At 44.6% G+C, this 13,957-nt stretch overlaps 1 protein-coding gene across 2 annotated transcripts in view; it reads left to right on the top strand.

The window, feature by feature from the left end:
* brf1a (BRF1 general transcription factor IIIB subunit a) overlaps window positions 1–13,957 on the top strand; it is a 102,292-nt gene that overhangs the window by 63,986 nt on the left and 24,349 nt on the right. For both annotated transcript variants that reach the window (XM_088355057.1, XM_088355055.1), the window contains one exon: window positions 690–955. In XM_088355057.1, the coding sequence (XP_088211183.1) occupies window positions 690–955 (266 nt within the window). The remainder of the gene's footprint in view (window positions 1–689; window positions 956–13,957) is intronic.

Below are 13,957 nucleotides of genomic sequence, written 5' to 3'. Positions count from 1 at the left end.
GAGGCTAAAGTGGATTTCTGATGTTATTTTTGGTAGCGTAAGGACAAATCATGGCTTCTAATGTTGGATAACATTTTGAACAAAAAGATGAAACTCAACATTAACTTCTACCGGCTTTGTTAGCTTCTGAATTGAGCGTTCGACGTCAACTAGCTAACATTATTACTCATGCTTCTTTCTAGTTAGCTTAGCAGATAGCGAACATGATTTATTCCTTAAGTGTGTCTTTTTAGTTAAGAATTAAATTGTAAATTTGTAAAACTGTTCAATGTTGGAGCCAAATGCTGTACCAATTGTTTGCCATGTCAACTAGCTAACATCATTACTCATGCTCCTTTGTAGTTAGCTTAGCAGATAGCAAACATGATTCAATCCTTGAGTGTGTTTTTTTAGTTAAGACTTAAATTGTAAATTTGTAAAACTGTTCAATGTTGGAGCCAAATGTTGTAAGTAGCAATTGTTTGCCATGTGTTTTTTTACTGTTTCCTGACGTCTGAGCTGGTTATATAATATAATACAAAATATAAGCAAACCAAATTTCCACCACTAAGTGTTTAAATTACGTTTTCTGGGCATATCAATCATGCTAAAAGTTTGAAGTTGTCCTTCTACCAAATACTTGTTCCCTTCGCAAACAATACAAATTATTTAAAAAAAAAATGTTAAATTGCAAATCCTCTCCAAAACAGCGAGTGGCGCCAAAGAGACGACAGGCCATCCGAGCCGACACGGCCGACGAAGCCATCGAGAAAATGCTAGAACAGAAGAAGATCTCCACAAAGATCAACTACGACGTTCTCAAGGACCTGAACATCAAGCCCCCAGCTAGCCCGGCCCACAAAGCGCAGTCGCCCAAAGGACCTGCTGCTGCATCTACCAGGCTGAGCGGACGCACTCTAAGGCCTGGACGGACCACGCTGAACCTCAGCACTCCACTTAGTTCGCTGGGGAAAAGGTTGGTGGTTTTGATTTAGCTACATAACTTCACTGTGAGATAAAAAGTACTTTTATAGTCAGTCAAACTATTCAGAGTCACTTATGACCTAATCCCATTACTTCCCCTTTCCCTACCCCTTTGTCTTCGTTTGTTACTTCCACTTCAACGATTCCCATATTAGGTTTGTACTTCACTCACTCCGTGCCAGAATATGCATTTTCAATTCATTTACATCTTCATTCACAGGGGAAATACTAATTAGGTGTATGCTTTTTTTTTTTTGCCTTATCCTGGGGTCATCTACCTGCGGCTCTAGAGCTGTCCCAAAATGTTGAAAATAGAGAGATAAAGGGGATTAGATGTCTATTTATGGTCATTTTGTGTTTTTCGTTAGACAAATACGACACAAACATTCTTTGTTTTCGAAACTTTAAAAACATTTCGAACCAATATTAAATGACTTACTTTTAAGTATGAAACCCCTTTTTCACCTAGTGGTGAAATTAAAATATAGATTGATTTATAAGATAAACAAAATACAGTAACTGTTCTATAAAACTGCCTGTTTTTTAATATTAGTTGGTCGAGAACATACTGTTTAAGTAATGATTATGTAAACAAAACTGAATTTGTTAAAAAGATATATTGGTTTAAAAGAATAACCAAAATACAAAATATTTGTAGGAAATGTGCATTTATTTTACATAACATGAGCTTCTTCTAGTGGGGGCTGGCATAGTGAAACGCCTTCTTGCTGCTACGGGCAGTCGCAAAAACAAAAACCTGGGCGATAAAAAATGAGAAGGAAAATAGTGCAGTCTCATCATTTTGAGGTTCCTTTAGTATTCTCCCTTGTGCTTTTTTGCACTTGTTTTCTGTTGCACAACACAATAGAATGACATCTAGTGGTGAAATAATACACGCTGTCCCTTTAAGATAGGAAACTTTTGTCGATTCAAAAATAACCAACTTATATTAATGCATGAATCATTATGTCGATGTTAGCAGATGTCTTTGAATTAAGCTTACTGATTCTGTGCTCCATGGTATACAATTTCAATTAAACTATGCTGATGTTTATATCCAAATGCTAATGTGAGGCTTATAATATGCTACAACAGCGTTAATGTCAAGGTGGCCGTTTTGGATGTAAATCTCTCAGAAATTCAGTCTAGTGAAAATAACTTGTTTTTATATTCCTAAATACAAAAACAATCTTTCTCTCACACACACACACACAAAACAACGTTTCAATAATCAGTCTAATTATATCTCTTGTACGTTTATCAATCTTATATTCTTTGATTGTGAAGTCGTGCTCATGTGTGTAATGTTTTCACTGACATATAATAAACCACGCCTGCCCTTTGGGCTCCCTCTCTTTCTCTTTCAACCAACATGGAAGCCGTGAGTACTTTTCCTGCTATCACGATGTAGTTTTTAACAATATATGTATTTTATCTGTGTAAATACAGCCACCAAAGAGTCTTAATAATGACTATCTCTGACAGCTAACGATGCTAGCATGAAACATAAGTAAGAGTGCTAACAGTCGCATCAAAATTCAAGTGACACATCATGTTATTTTACTAAACCCGTGTCATGAACGGTGTACTGAAAACAAGTAAATTAGTCACACCCCCATGTGGAACCGCTCAACTTTTCATATTTCTTGACTTGTGCAATCTTGGGAGCTTGCAAACTAACACTTAGCCGAGACACTCCATATCCATTTTGTTTCTGGACTTCAAACAACTAAAAGATCTCCTTCTCCATTTCTAGGTACTGTCCAAAACGTTTTATTTTTTTCTCCAGGCGTGGTGCATGTCAAAAAACATTTTACAGATAAAAAAAAAAACAAAATTCAGCAAATTCTTTACATAAGTTCTGTGCTCACGTTTGCTCCATTGATTTCGTTGTTCCTTTATAAGCAGGTCCACCGCCCTACGCGCTTCCTACCATTCGCTACTAGTGAAACACAACCAAATATGTGCATGTACACTGATCCCCTGAGTTCAGTGTTTTATTTTATAGTTGTAAATGCGGCTAAGATGTGAGTATATACAGCAGAACAACAGAATATCAGTAGGGAGAAATTCAGCGTCCTTGTACGTCCTTGAGCTTGAGAATGCGCCGCCATAACTGTATTTTGTAGGTACATATGAACACGCCCACCTTTCGTGATTGGTATTCGGTTTCGTGTTGCTGGCGGATTGAGAATTGTATGGTACTACGTGTTTCAAGGAGAAATGTCAGGACCAGAACGGAAACAGGACCCACACGCGTAAAGTTTTATTAGAAGTAAGGGAAAGGGTTGCGCCCATGATCCGGGGATTGCTGGACGCGAGAAGCAGGTCGCTCTGAACGTGGAAGGGGGCCTTCCGTGGCGAGCGATGGCGGTGTGGGGAACGGAAAAAACGGGTCAGTAGCTGGGATAGCAAAAACGTGGTCGGGATCGGAAACAAGTCGAAAGCCAGGAGAGGAGAGCAGACGTGGTCGAGATCAAAACAGATCGTAGCGGGAGACAAACAGGAGCAAAAAACGGGACAGGCGAAAAAGGGATTGCCGTGTAAAAACAGATTCGCAGACGGACCGACAAAAGGGGACTGACAGAACGGACTTTAAATACTGGCAGGGAGCCAATCTATCAACAAGCTGCAGCTGGCGCCACCTGGGCGGGGCCAATTGGGCGCCATGGCAACAGTGACAAGAACAGAATGTTATGTGATTTATGATCTGCTTTTAAAAAGTACAATGTACTTACGACAGTAGCTTTACAACATTTCATTAATAACGTGTTACAGTACTCGTTACAGAGGAAGGTATTGGCGTTCCAGGACAGTGTTCCTTTGTAAAGCCTTACTCCCAATATTAGCCGGGTTGAAAAGTCTTAAAAGACATTAAATTCATTCTTAAAAATTAAGGCCTTAATTGGCATTAAAATGTCTTAAATCCAATTTTTGAAAGTCTTAAAAATGTGAACACATTATTCCGATTATGGGTGGCGCAGTGGTTAGCGTGTGTGCGGCACAGTCCTGTGTTTGCGTGTTCTCCCCGTGTTTGCGTGGGTTTCCTCTGGGCACTCCGGTTTCCTCCTACATTCCAAAAATATGCATGTCAGGTTATGTCAGGTGTGAATGAGCAAGCGAATTGTCCGTCTCTGTGTGCCCTGCGACTGGTTGGCAACCAGTTCAGGGTGTCCACTGCCCGAAGATAGCCGGGATGGGCTCCAGCACCCCCGCGACCCTACTGAGGATAAGCGGTGCAAATAATGGATGGATGGATATTCCGATTATATTTGTTTGAGCTAAAAATGTTTCAATTTTCTTTTTTAATAAATCACAGATTTAGTTTGTGGCAACGTTGCGTGACCCAATAATGGAACTATCAAAAGGGTGATGTGGTTTCAGTCGGACCTTTCAAAGAAGACGTATTTCTTAGGTCTACCCACAATAAACATAGCAATTCGGACTGGCTGTTTACTTTTGGGCCACGGGAAAATGTGCATTTAATGAGAAGTGGCTGTGCGACGAAGGTTTTTCGCTATAGCTATAAGCTAAACCAGGTACAAGGCACGATATATTGTGTACAAGACATATTTGTGTTTTATATTTTGTTTGTTTCAATTGCGGTTTTTTGTTGACTTTTTCGTTGAATTTGATTGCAAAAGGAGGCAGCACGGCGGCGCAGTGGTTGGCGCGTGTGCGGCACAGTTCTGAGGTCGTGGGAACCTCCTGCGTGGGTTCAAATCCAGCTACCAGCCATACTGTGCGGAGTTTGTATGTTCTCCCCGTGCTTGCGTAGGTTTTCTCCGGGCACTCCGGTTTCCTCCCACATTCCAAAGACATGCATTTCAGGTGAATTGGCCGGTCCAAATTGTCCCTAGGTGTGACTGAGCGAGTGAGTTGTCTGTCCCCGTGTGCCCTGCGATTGGCTGGCAACCAGTTCAGGGTGTCCCCTGCCCACTGCCCGGAGATGGCTGGGATGGGCTCCAGCCCCCCCGCGACCCTAATAAGGATAAGCGGTACAGCTAATGAGATGAGATGAGAGATTGCAAAAGGCTTGAAATAACTCTTAAAAAGTCTTGAATTTAACTCTTCGGCTGTAGAAACTGACTGGTCCCGAACCAGAAAACAACACGTCACTAAAGTGTTGGCGGAGCCATCATTTCCCAATCTAACCTTGCTCAGGCCTGGGAAAAAGCCCCAAAAAGAAGGCCCGCGGTGGGGGGTGCAGAATGGTGGCCTTTGAGCTGCTTATTGAAAGAGCCACGGCTCGGCTCTGCTGACAGTGCAGCCATTGTGCCTTGTTGCGGAGGAGCCACACTGAGGCATTGTGGGGGCTCCCCTCGGAAAGGGGGCCCATCCCCCGCCTGCCCCCAGCGTTCCCACTTTCCGCCTCTTACTTAGACCTTTTTGGGGGCTCTTCTAATTTAGATGTAAAAAGGACAATGTGTCACCAATGCAAACGGGGTATTCTACACAATTGAAGTTGATGACAACATCCCAGAGTGTTATTATACAACCTACTTGCCCCAAAAACCTTTTGGCCTTTTTTTTGGCTTAAATTTATAAAAAGGATTTCACAAAATCCTAAGCTGTGAATCTTTTGTCTTACATCAGCACAATAAGCAAGAAAACGAGTTCATTTCCTGTTATAAACGCAGTTTTTATATGCTAGCAAACTGCATGGATGAATGGAGTCAGAAATGGGATACAGAGCTACTGGCACATCTGAGGCATGCCTTACTTGAACCACTTTTTGAAAAAGTGAGTTAGTGTGTCTATTGTGCTACTGCTGACGGTGTGAACGTTTTTTGTTTCAGAAGTGGGGCAGAATAGCACTAGAAATTATGAAGATGTGATGTTGGAGGTGTGTCACGGTTGCCATGGCACCCTATTGGCCCCGCCCGTGTGTCACTGTTGCCATGGCGCCCAATTGGCCCCGCCCGTGTGGTGCCAGCTGCAGCTTGTTGACAGATTGGCTCCCTGTCACTGTTTAAACTCTGTCCTGTCAGTCCCCTTTGGTCGGTCCGTCTGCGAATCTCTGTTTTTACACGGTAAGCCCTTATAATGGAAGCTAGAGCTCTTGCTGGTGGTAGAAAGGAGTGGAGAGGTGTTGTGAAAGGATAGTGGGATTGTGGACGCGTTCTTAAGGATGGGCTGGGCACCCGTATGATGCGGCAGGGGTAAACCAGTGAAAGCTGTCGGGCCCTGCTGTTGAACAAAGGAGTGTGCTGTGTCACCCTGACCTGAGTGACATGGCCGCTTTCTGGTGTCCCGTTTCATCTGGAGGGACGAAAGCATGACCAACTTGGGTGCCGAGGTGCCTAACTTGTTTGGGCAATTGGGTTGGCCATGGTCCAAAACTTTTTTTTTTTGCTATTTATTTCCCTCTTATTTTCTTTGTTATTGTATGTGTGTGTCCTGCTGTCGGTCACCCCTCTTGAGGGATATGACCAAGGTAGATAGATAGATATAGAAGCCCTTTCCGTCTGTCCTGTTTTTCGCTCCTGTTAGTCTCCCGTTACGATCTGTTTTGGTCTGGACCACATCTGTTCTCCCGCCCCGAATAACGATACGTTTTTTGATCTCGTCTACTCTCCTCTCCTCTCCTGGCTTTTGACTTGTTTTCCGATCCCGATCATGTCTTTGCTCTTCTCTCCCGGCTACTGACCCCTTTTTTCTGTTTCCGACACCGCCATCGCTCGCCATGGAAGTCCCACTTCCGCGTCTGAGCAACCTACTCCCCGCGACCAGCGATCTCCGGATCGTGTGTGTGCTCCTTTCCCTCCTTCCCAATAAAACTGTGAGAAACGTGACGCGAGTGGGTCCTGTCTCTGTTCTGGTCATGACAGGGTGTCAAAGGTGAGGACACCTTCCTGTGATTACATTTTTTGGGAAACACAATAAGACAGATCTAGTCTAAGATTGTATATGAAAGGCAGATGTGATGGAATGTACTCGTACCGCCCCAATACAGTGATTAATGGTGTCAGAAGTTGGATAAAAAGCTACTGGCACATCTAAGACATGCGCTGTTAAATGAACCCTTTGAAAAGGCATGTTATTTTGTGTATAGTGCTGCTTTGACGGCGTAAAGGCTTTTGGTGTCAGAAGCCGGAGAGAAGAGCACTACAAATAAACAGGGATTTTGGAGGTGTCAGAAGTGGGACACCATGCAATGATTACATTTTTGGAGAAATATAATACGGCAGGTGCTGTGTAAGTTAGCCTAGGAAAGGTGCCAGTTATGGAATGGAGTTGCATGTCCCATATTCAGTGAAAAAAATGACGTCAGGAGTTAGATCCAAAGCTACTGGCATATCTAAGACATGCATTGTTAAATGGACCCTTTGAAAAGGGATGCTAGTTTGTGTATAGCGCTACTCTGACGGCTTTTGGTGTCAGAAGTGGGAGAGAAAAGAGTTTTATATCCCCAATACAGTGATAAACAGTGTTAGAAGTTGGATGCGGACTCCTTGATGTCTGATATTAGAGAAGGAGGGCAGTTTCTGCCAGTGTAAGAGAGTTTTATGCTTGGTTTATGGGTGTGCACACATCCCCGTAGGAAAATTCACACTTCCAGCCGTATCCTTGTGGTGATTTTTAATAGATTAACAGGATGGCCTCGGGGTGCTGTGTTTGTAGTTAAGCAACAGCGGAGTGGATGACGTCACACGCAAGGCCAAAAGTTCGACGTCCCTGCGGCAGATGTAAATCTGTGTGCCCAGGGTTACACCACCTTGTGTGCACGTAGATAGCAGGTCCGCCTCCTCTCTGGTTCCCGCAGGCTTTTGTGTCTCTGTCTGTCCTAACAGCGCTGAAGCCGGGTGGCTCCACGTTAACGTCCGGGATGCTAGATGTGAGACACATTTCCGTAAAACACAGCAAACTGCACTCCCTGTACGCTTTGATGTTTTTCACCAGCACAGCCAGTTTTTTGGTCTTATTTGGTAGAGAGATCACATTTCCCATGATTACGGACGGTACCGAAGGCTTATATCGCCGCTAGCCGCTTAGCCTTCACCTTAGCTCTGCAGCCACGATAGGGCCCCCTCATCACGCCGGCACGAGAATTCTTCAGGGCAAGGAGTTGATTCCTCGAATAAAGGCATTTTTGTGCGTTAAAACCCGTAACCATAGGATAGAAAGTAATCCAAAGTGTAGTTGTCACAAAAACACTGAAGATAGAAGCAGACAATAAAAAAATAAATCACAAAATAGGCTAAATAACACAGAGCTGCTGGAAGGGCTGCCGCGGGTGATAGTAAGTTTTTTGGTGTTTTCGTTTTTAGGATCTAATTATCGGAAGTTTATTCACGAATGTCACAGTCAATCCAATCCGGTTTCAGATCTCGCGCCGCCGAAGTGGCACGCTTAGGTGGACTGTCTTCCCGTGGCACATTCTTGCCATATTTTCTCCGCCTTGTCGCAATATGAAAGCAGCTTGCCAAACATCTCCACCCCCGTCCCCTCCATCCGCGCTGAAAAGAAGCGGGATCCAGAAATAGCGCCTAATTGCCCTGTAGTGCTGCTCTCTCGTGCGCTCCTCCTCTCTCGCTTTTTTTTTTTTTGCGGAAAGAGAAGAAGAAAGAGAATTCCTGACGGGGTTTGTTTGCCGGCGGGAGACCGTGTCGGTTCTGCGCCGCGGAAAAAGCTGGCCGCTCAGCACTTTAGCCGGCAGATGTTTGCCGCTACTGCCGACTCCCTCCCCCGAGGATGAGGGCGCGAGACAGGAAATGCCGGGCTCGCTTCCCCCGGGCGGCGTTGCAGCAGGTGTCTGTTTGAAAACAGGTTGGCGACTGCGTGAAAGGGGAAAATGGGGTGCAAAGTCAGCAACAGATTTTTCTCTTTTTTTTCTCGCTCTTCCGAAAAGGCAAAATTCAACCTTGCTCTCAGAAATGATGCGAAAATGAAAGAGCCACACCACCCCCTTGCACGCAGCTCTGAGCCCACTTGTAAAAAGTGAATTTGTATTTATCTTCGGTGTGACGTGACTCAAGAAAGTACAGTTGGGGCACCACTTCCTGTGGTGTGTCTTGGGCAAGTACAGCCTGGTGGCGCCCATCACTCTCCAGGACATATCTTAAGGTAGAAACAGATAGTCCTGTTTTTTCATGGATATGAGTAGTAGGATAAGCCTCCTAATCTGACTGATACAATACCTGTATCATCTGGTTGCGGTTGTTGGTGTAAATCAGGAGTCAGGAACCTATGGCTCTGTTCATGAGTGCCTCATACAAAGATATTCCAGTAAATGTAGGGCACATTTTTAACGACACCTTACAGTCAAGTTGTCACTCTAACATTACCCTGTTTTGGATGTACATTACTAAGGAATCCTTTATATGGAAGCTCATTAAACAATGTATGTTAAGACACTTGATAATGAAAACCCACAAACAAACTGTAAACACCCCGAAAAACCAGCAAAGTACCCAAAACAATCTTGTTGGGAAGAGCACTGCACGCTCTTCCTAAGGTCGCTCGCCCAGCGGCGAAGGCAAATACTGTACATCGGTATCCACGTTTGCAGTATTTTGTCACATTTCTTACAAAAGATATTTGCATTTATATAGTGCTTTTCAAGCGAGCGCATGGCAAAGTAATGATTATTTTTTTTATAATGCGCATTTTTACCGGAAATTTAGAAATTCAGGTGCGCGCTGTGTTTACGGTAGCGCCCCTCCTCCTCTGCTTCGTGTGTGCTCCTCTAGCGAAAACGTCTCGTTCTTTCCAGCTAGAGTGGACAGACGAACGAGGCTTTGTGCAAAAAATGACCGTGCTGTTTTGTGCATTATGCCTCGAGAGCGTTGTACCTCGCACAGCAAGTGTTAAACGAAACGTGAACATAAATTCAAGCATGAGTTTAACATGGCGGAGACATTAAAACGCGCTGTGTCCAGTTACGGCCACCAACCACAGACCCTGAAAATCATTGTCATTGATAAAAACACCACCCCTGAAGCAAGTTATCACATTGCTCACTTCATAGCAAACCACAGAAAACCATTTACTGATGGCGAATATTTTTTAGAAGCGTGTGTGTGTGTGCGCGCGTGCCATATCAGTTTTGATATTTTCTGCAAGAATATTTCATTGATTAATGGTATGGTAGCTGTCCATATCACTTGTTTTTTGATTGTAGTTCATTGTTGATGAAAAATGGTTGATTCTGGTTAATTTTTGTGATAAAAAGTTGTCATGGATGGCTACAGGCCTTTCCACTTGTTTTTCACATTTATTTTTTAGATGATTGATTGAACAAGAATAGTGGAAGATAAATTGGTCAGTTATAGGATTTCAATGGATATCCATGTTGTCTATTTGGACTGGTGTAAAATTACAGCTCTGTTGGATATAAAACACACTGAAAAAACACTGGCACACTGATTTACAAGGAAATTTGAAAGTGGCACCCCACACCAAAAAGGTTGCTGACCCCTGTCCTAAATCGAGGGAAAAAACATTTTTTCCAGTTATTTTGAGTAGGCCTGTTTTGTTCACTCTGTACAATACGCGTGTGGTAAAGTAGTGTGAAACACCTGACAAAGGGGATAATGGCACCTCAATTACCGTATTTTCCGCACTATAGGGTGCACCGGGTTATAGGGCGCACCCCCAAAAAATAGTTTTTGGTCCTATATCTTCCATAGATAAGGCGCACCGGATTATAAGGCGCTACAATGGGAACGTGGACAAAACAGTCAGATGATTCAGTCAAACTGATTACCCCCTTAACATTCCGAAAGCTTGCAAAGAAGCAAATACGTGTCGTAGACACGTGCGGATGCGGTGTCCGTACGATGTCACTCAAATGCATCATTCCAAATATCATTCGGAAGGTTAAAGACTTGGGATTCAAGAAATGCCAACCATTCCTTAGTTTCTATTTTCTTTTTCGCTCGCAACTTTACTGTGCATATGACAATAAATACTTTGAATTGAGTTTAATTTAAAAAAAGACCCATCACAAAAACATCAATATCACTCTGAAACAAGATACTGGGAAAATAGCTCACCGAAGTCGTTGTGTTCAATAATAATGTGCAACCATGGTCCTCTTATATCTGAGAGTGTAGTAAATCCAGGAGAATAAAATATTTACGAATACAGAATAGTAAAACATGCTTTCTCTATGCCGTAGACAACCAACCAAACTTGCTATTCACATTCATCTTTTTCGGCCAATTGCAGGCTTTGTTTTAGCCTATGCAAGCCCCTAAATGATAAAAAGGATCCACCCCCGTTACCTCCGAATAACTTTAGCCAATAGTGTTCGAATCAACTGATAATTGACACATCTTTTTCGGCCAATTGCAGGGTTTGTTTCGCCCCTTTAGCCTATCCGAGCCTGTAAATGATAAAAAGGATCCGCCCCCTTTACCTCCGAATAACTTTAGCCAATAGTGATCGAATCAACTGATAATTGACACATTGGTTAGCCAATGAAACGCCGGTATATAAATCCCATCATACACTGCGGACTACTTCACGTTCCCGGGAAAATCTAGTCGGCGGCTGTTGCATTAGTTGCAAGACATTGCGACACACCATTGAGCCATATATAAGGCGCACTGTATTATAGGGCGCATGGTCAGCTTTTGAAAAAAATTAAGACTTTTAGGTGCGCCTTATAGTGCGGAAAATACGGTAGTTGTCAGACTCCGGTGATTGCTTTCAACACAAGGCAGAAGTTGACAAAGCACGTCCTCTTCCACTCGGGCCTTACGTACAAAAAAACGAGATTGAAAAAAAGCTGTCTTAGTCGAAAGGTGGATTTAAATCGAACGCCTTTCGAGGATTCTTCTTTTGTCCTCAAAGCCCAAGTCTCCCTTATATAGATCAATTTTTTCCACATTTAACGCGGTCTGCTTTTTGGTCTGTCGCCCATCCCCCGCTACTTTTCGCACGTTCACACCCCAATTCCGCCGGCTAAAATCTACCAGCCGTCAGACGCCTTTGCGGATAAGGCGGTGTCTCATTGGGCGCTAAGCTGATTAGCGCCGCGCCGGCTAAACCCGGTGGCTACTGATAGCCTAACACAGAAGCGGTGAGCCGGGGGCCGAGTTCCAAGCTTTATTAAGTACACCAGACGGTTGATTGACACTAACCTGATGAGTAGCGGGTTCTTTACCAGCTTAGCATCAAATTGCTCTAAAATGATTGAATACAAAATGTATTTTAAAACAAGGGTCAAGTACATACAGTATGAAATAATAATCATGCTGTCAAAACCCGAACAGGAGGAGGACCCAGATGCGTAACGTTTTCGCACAGGCTTTATTTTACGGGAATGGGGAAGTCATGCGCGTGAATGCAAACGCCAGGGATGCGGTGATCGATAGGCGGAAGAAGTAAGAGGAGATTGAGGCCGGGCAGAACAGATGGGATCGATACAGGACAAACGGGTAGATACGGGACGGGACGGATACCGGATAGTGGAGCAAGATACCGGACACGACGAGACAAACGGGATTGATACCGGATATCGAAGACTGGAGTAAGAAGCCAGACAGGACGAGTCCAATGGGATCGGTACCGGAGACTGGAGCAAGATACCTGACAGGACGAGACAGGCGGGATCGATATCGGATGCTGGAGACGGGAGCAAGATACCGGGCAGGAGATGACAGGTGGGATCGATATCTGATACTGGAGACTGGAGCAATATACCGGGCAGGAGGAGACAGACAAGATCGATATCGGATACTGGAGACGGGAGCAAAATACCAGACAGGACGAGACAGGCAGGATCGACATCAGATCCTGGAGGCTAGGGCAAGATACCGGATACACGAGCAAGATACCACACAGGACGAAACAGGCGGGATTGATATCTGATACTGGAGACTGGAGCAATATACCGGGCAGGAGGAGTCAGACAAGATCGATATCGGATACTGGAGACTGGAGCAAGATAACGGACAGTAAGGGTACAGATGGGATCGATATCGGATACTGTAGACGGGAGCAAGATACCAGGCAGGACGAGACAGGCAGGATCGATATCAGATACTGGAGACTGGAGCAAGATACCGGACAGGAGGAGACAGGTGTGATTGATACCGGATACATGAGCAAGATACCGGACAGGACGAGACAGCCGGGATCGATATCTGATACTGGAGACCGGAGCTATATACCGGGCAGGAGGAGACAGACGAGATCGATATCGAACACTGGAGACTGGAGCAGGATACTGGACAGGGGGAGACCGATATGATTGATACCGGATACTGGAGACGGGGGCAAGATACTGGACAGGACGAGACAGGCGGGATCGATATCTGATACTGGAGACTAAAGCAAAATACCAGACAGGACGAGACAGGCAGGATCGACATCAGATACTGGAGGCTAGGGAGGAGACAGGTGTGATTGATACCGGATACACGAGCAAGATACCAGACAGGACGAAACAGGCGGGATTTATATCTGATACTGGAGACTGGAGCAATATACCGTGCAGGAGGAGACAGGCAGGATCAATATTGGATAGTGGAGACTGGAGCCAGATACCGGACAGGAGACGACAGGTGTGATTGATACCGGATACACGAGCAAGATACTGGGCAGGACGAGACAGCCGGGATCAATATCTGATACTGGAGACTGGAGCTATATACCGGGCAGGAGGAGACAGACGAGATCGATATCAGATACTGGAGACTGGAGCAGGATACTGGACAGGGGGAGACCGACAGGATTGATACCGGATACTGGAGACGGGGGCAAGATACCGGACAGGAGGAGACCGACGGGATTGATACCGGATACTGGAGACGGGGGCAAGATACCGGACAGTACGAGACAGACTAGGTCGATACCGGACACTGGAGCAAGATACCGGACAGGACGAAACGGGCGGGATCGATACTGGATACACGAGCAGCATACTGGACAGAGTCAAAACACAAGCCTTGCAAGTGCAGAGGTTCGTTGACGGACTGACAAGAAATGAATGAGAGCACTGAGTTTAAATAGGTTAGCAAATCAGGCAACGAGCCGCAGCTGG

This window comes from Urocampus carinirostris, chromosome 15 (assembly GCF_059441175.1).
Source record: "Urocampus carinirostris isolate Australia breed hairy pipefish chromosome 15, RoL_Ucar_1.0, whole genome shotgun sequence".
Classification (NCBI taxonomy): Eukaryota; Metazoa; Chordata; class Actinopteri; order Syngnathiformes; family Syngnathidae; genus Urocampus; species Urocampus carinirostris.
This window is presented reverse-complemented; position numbering and strand designations above follow the sequence as displayed.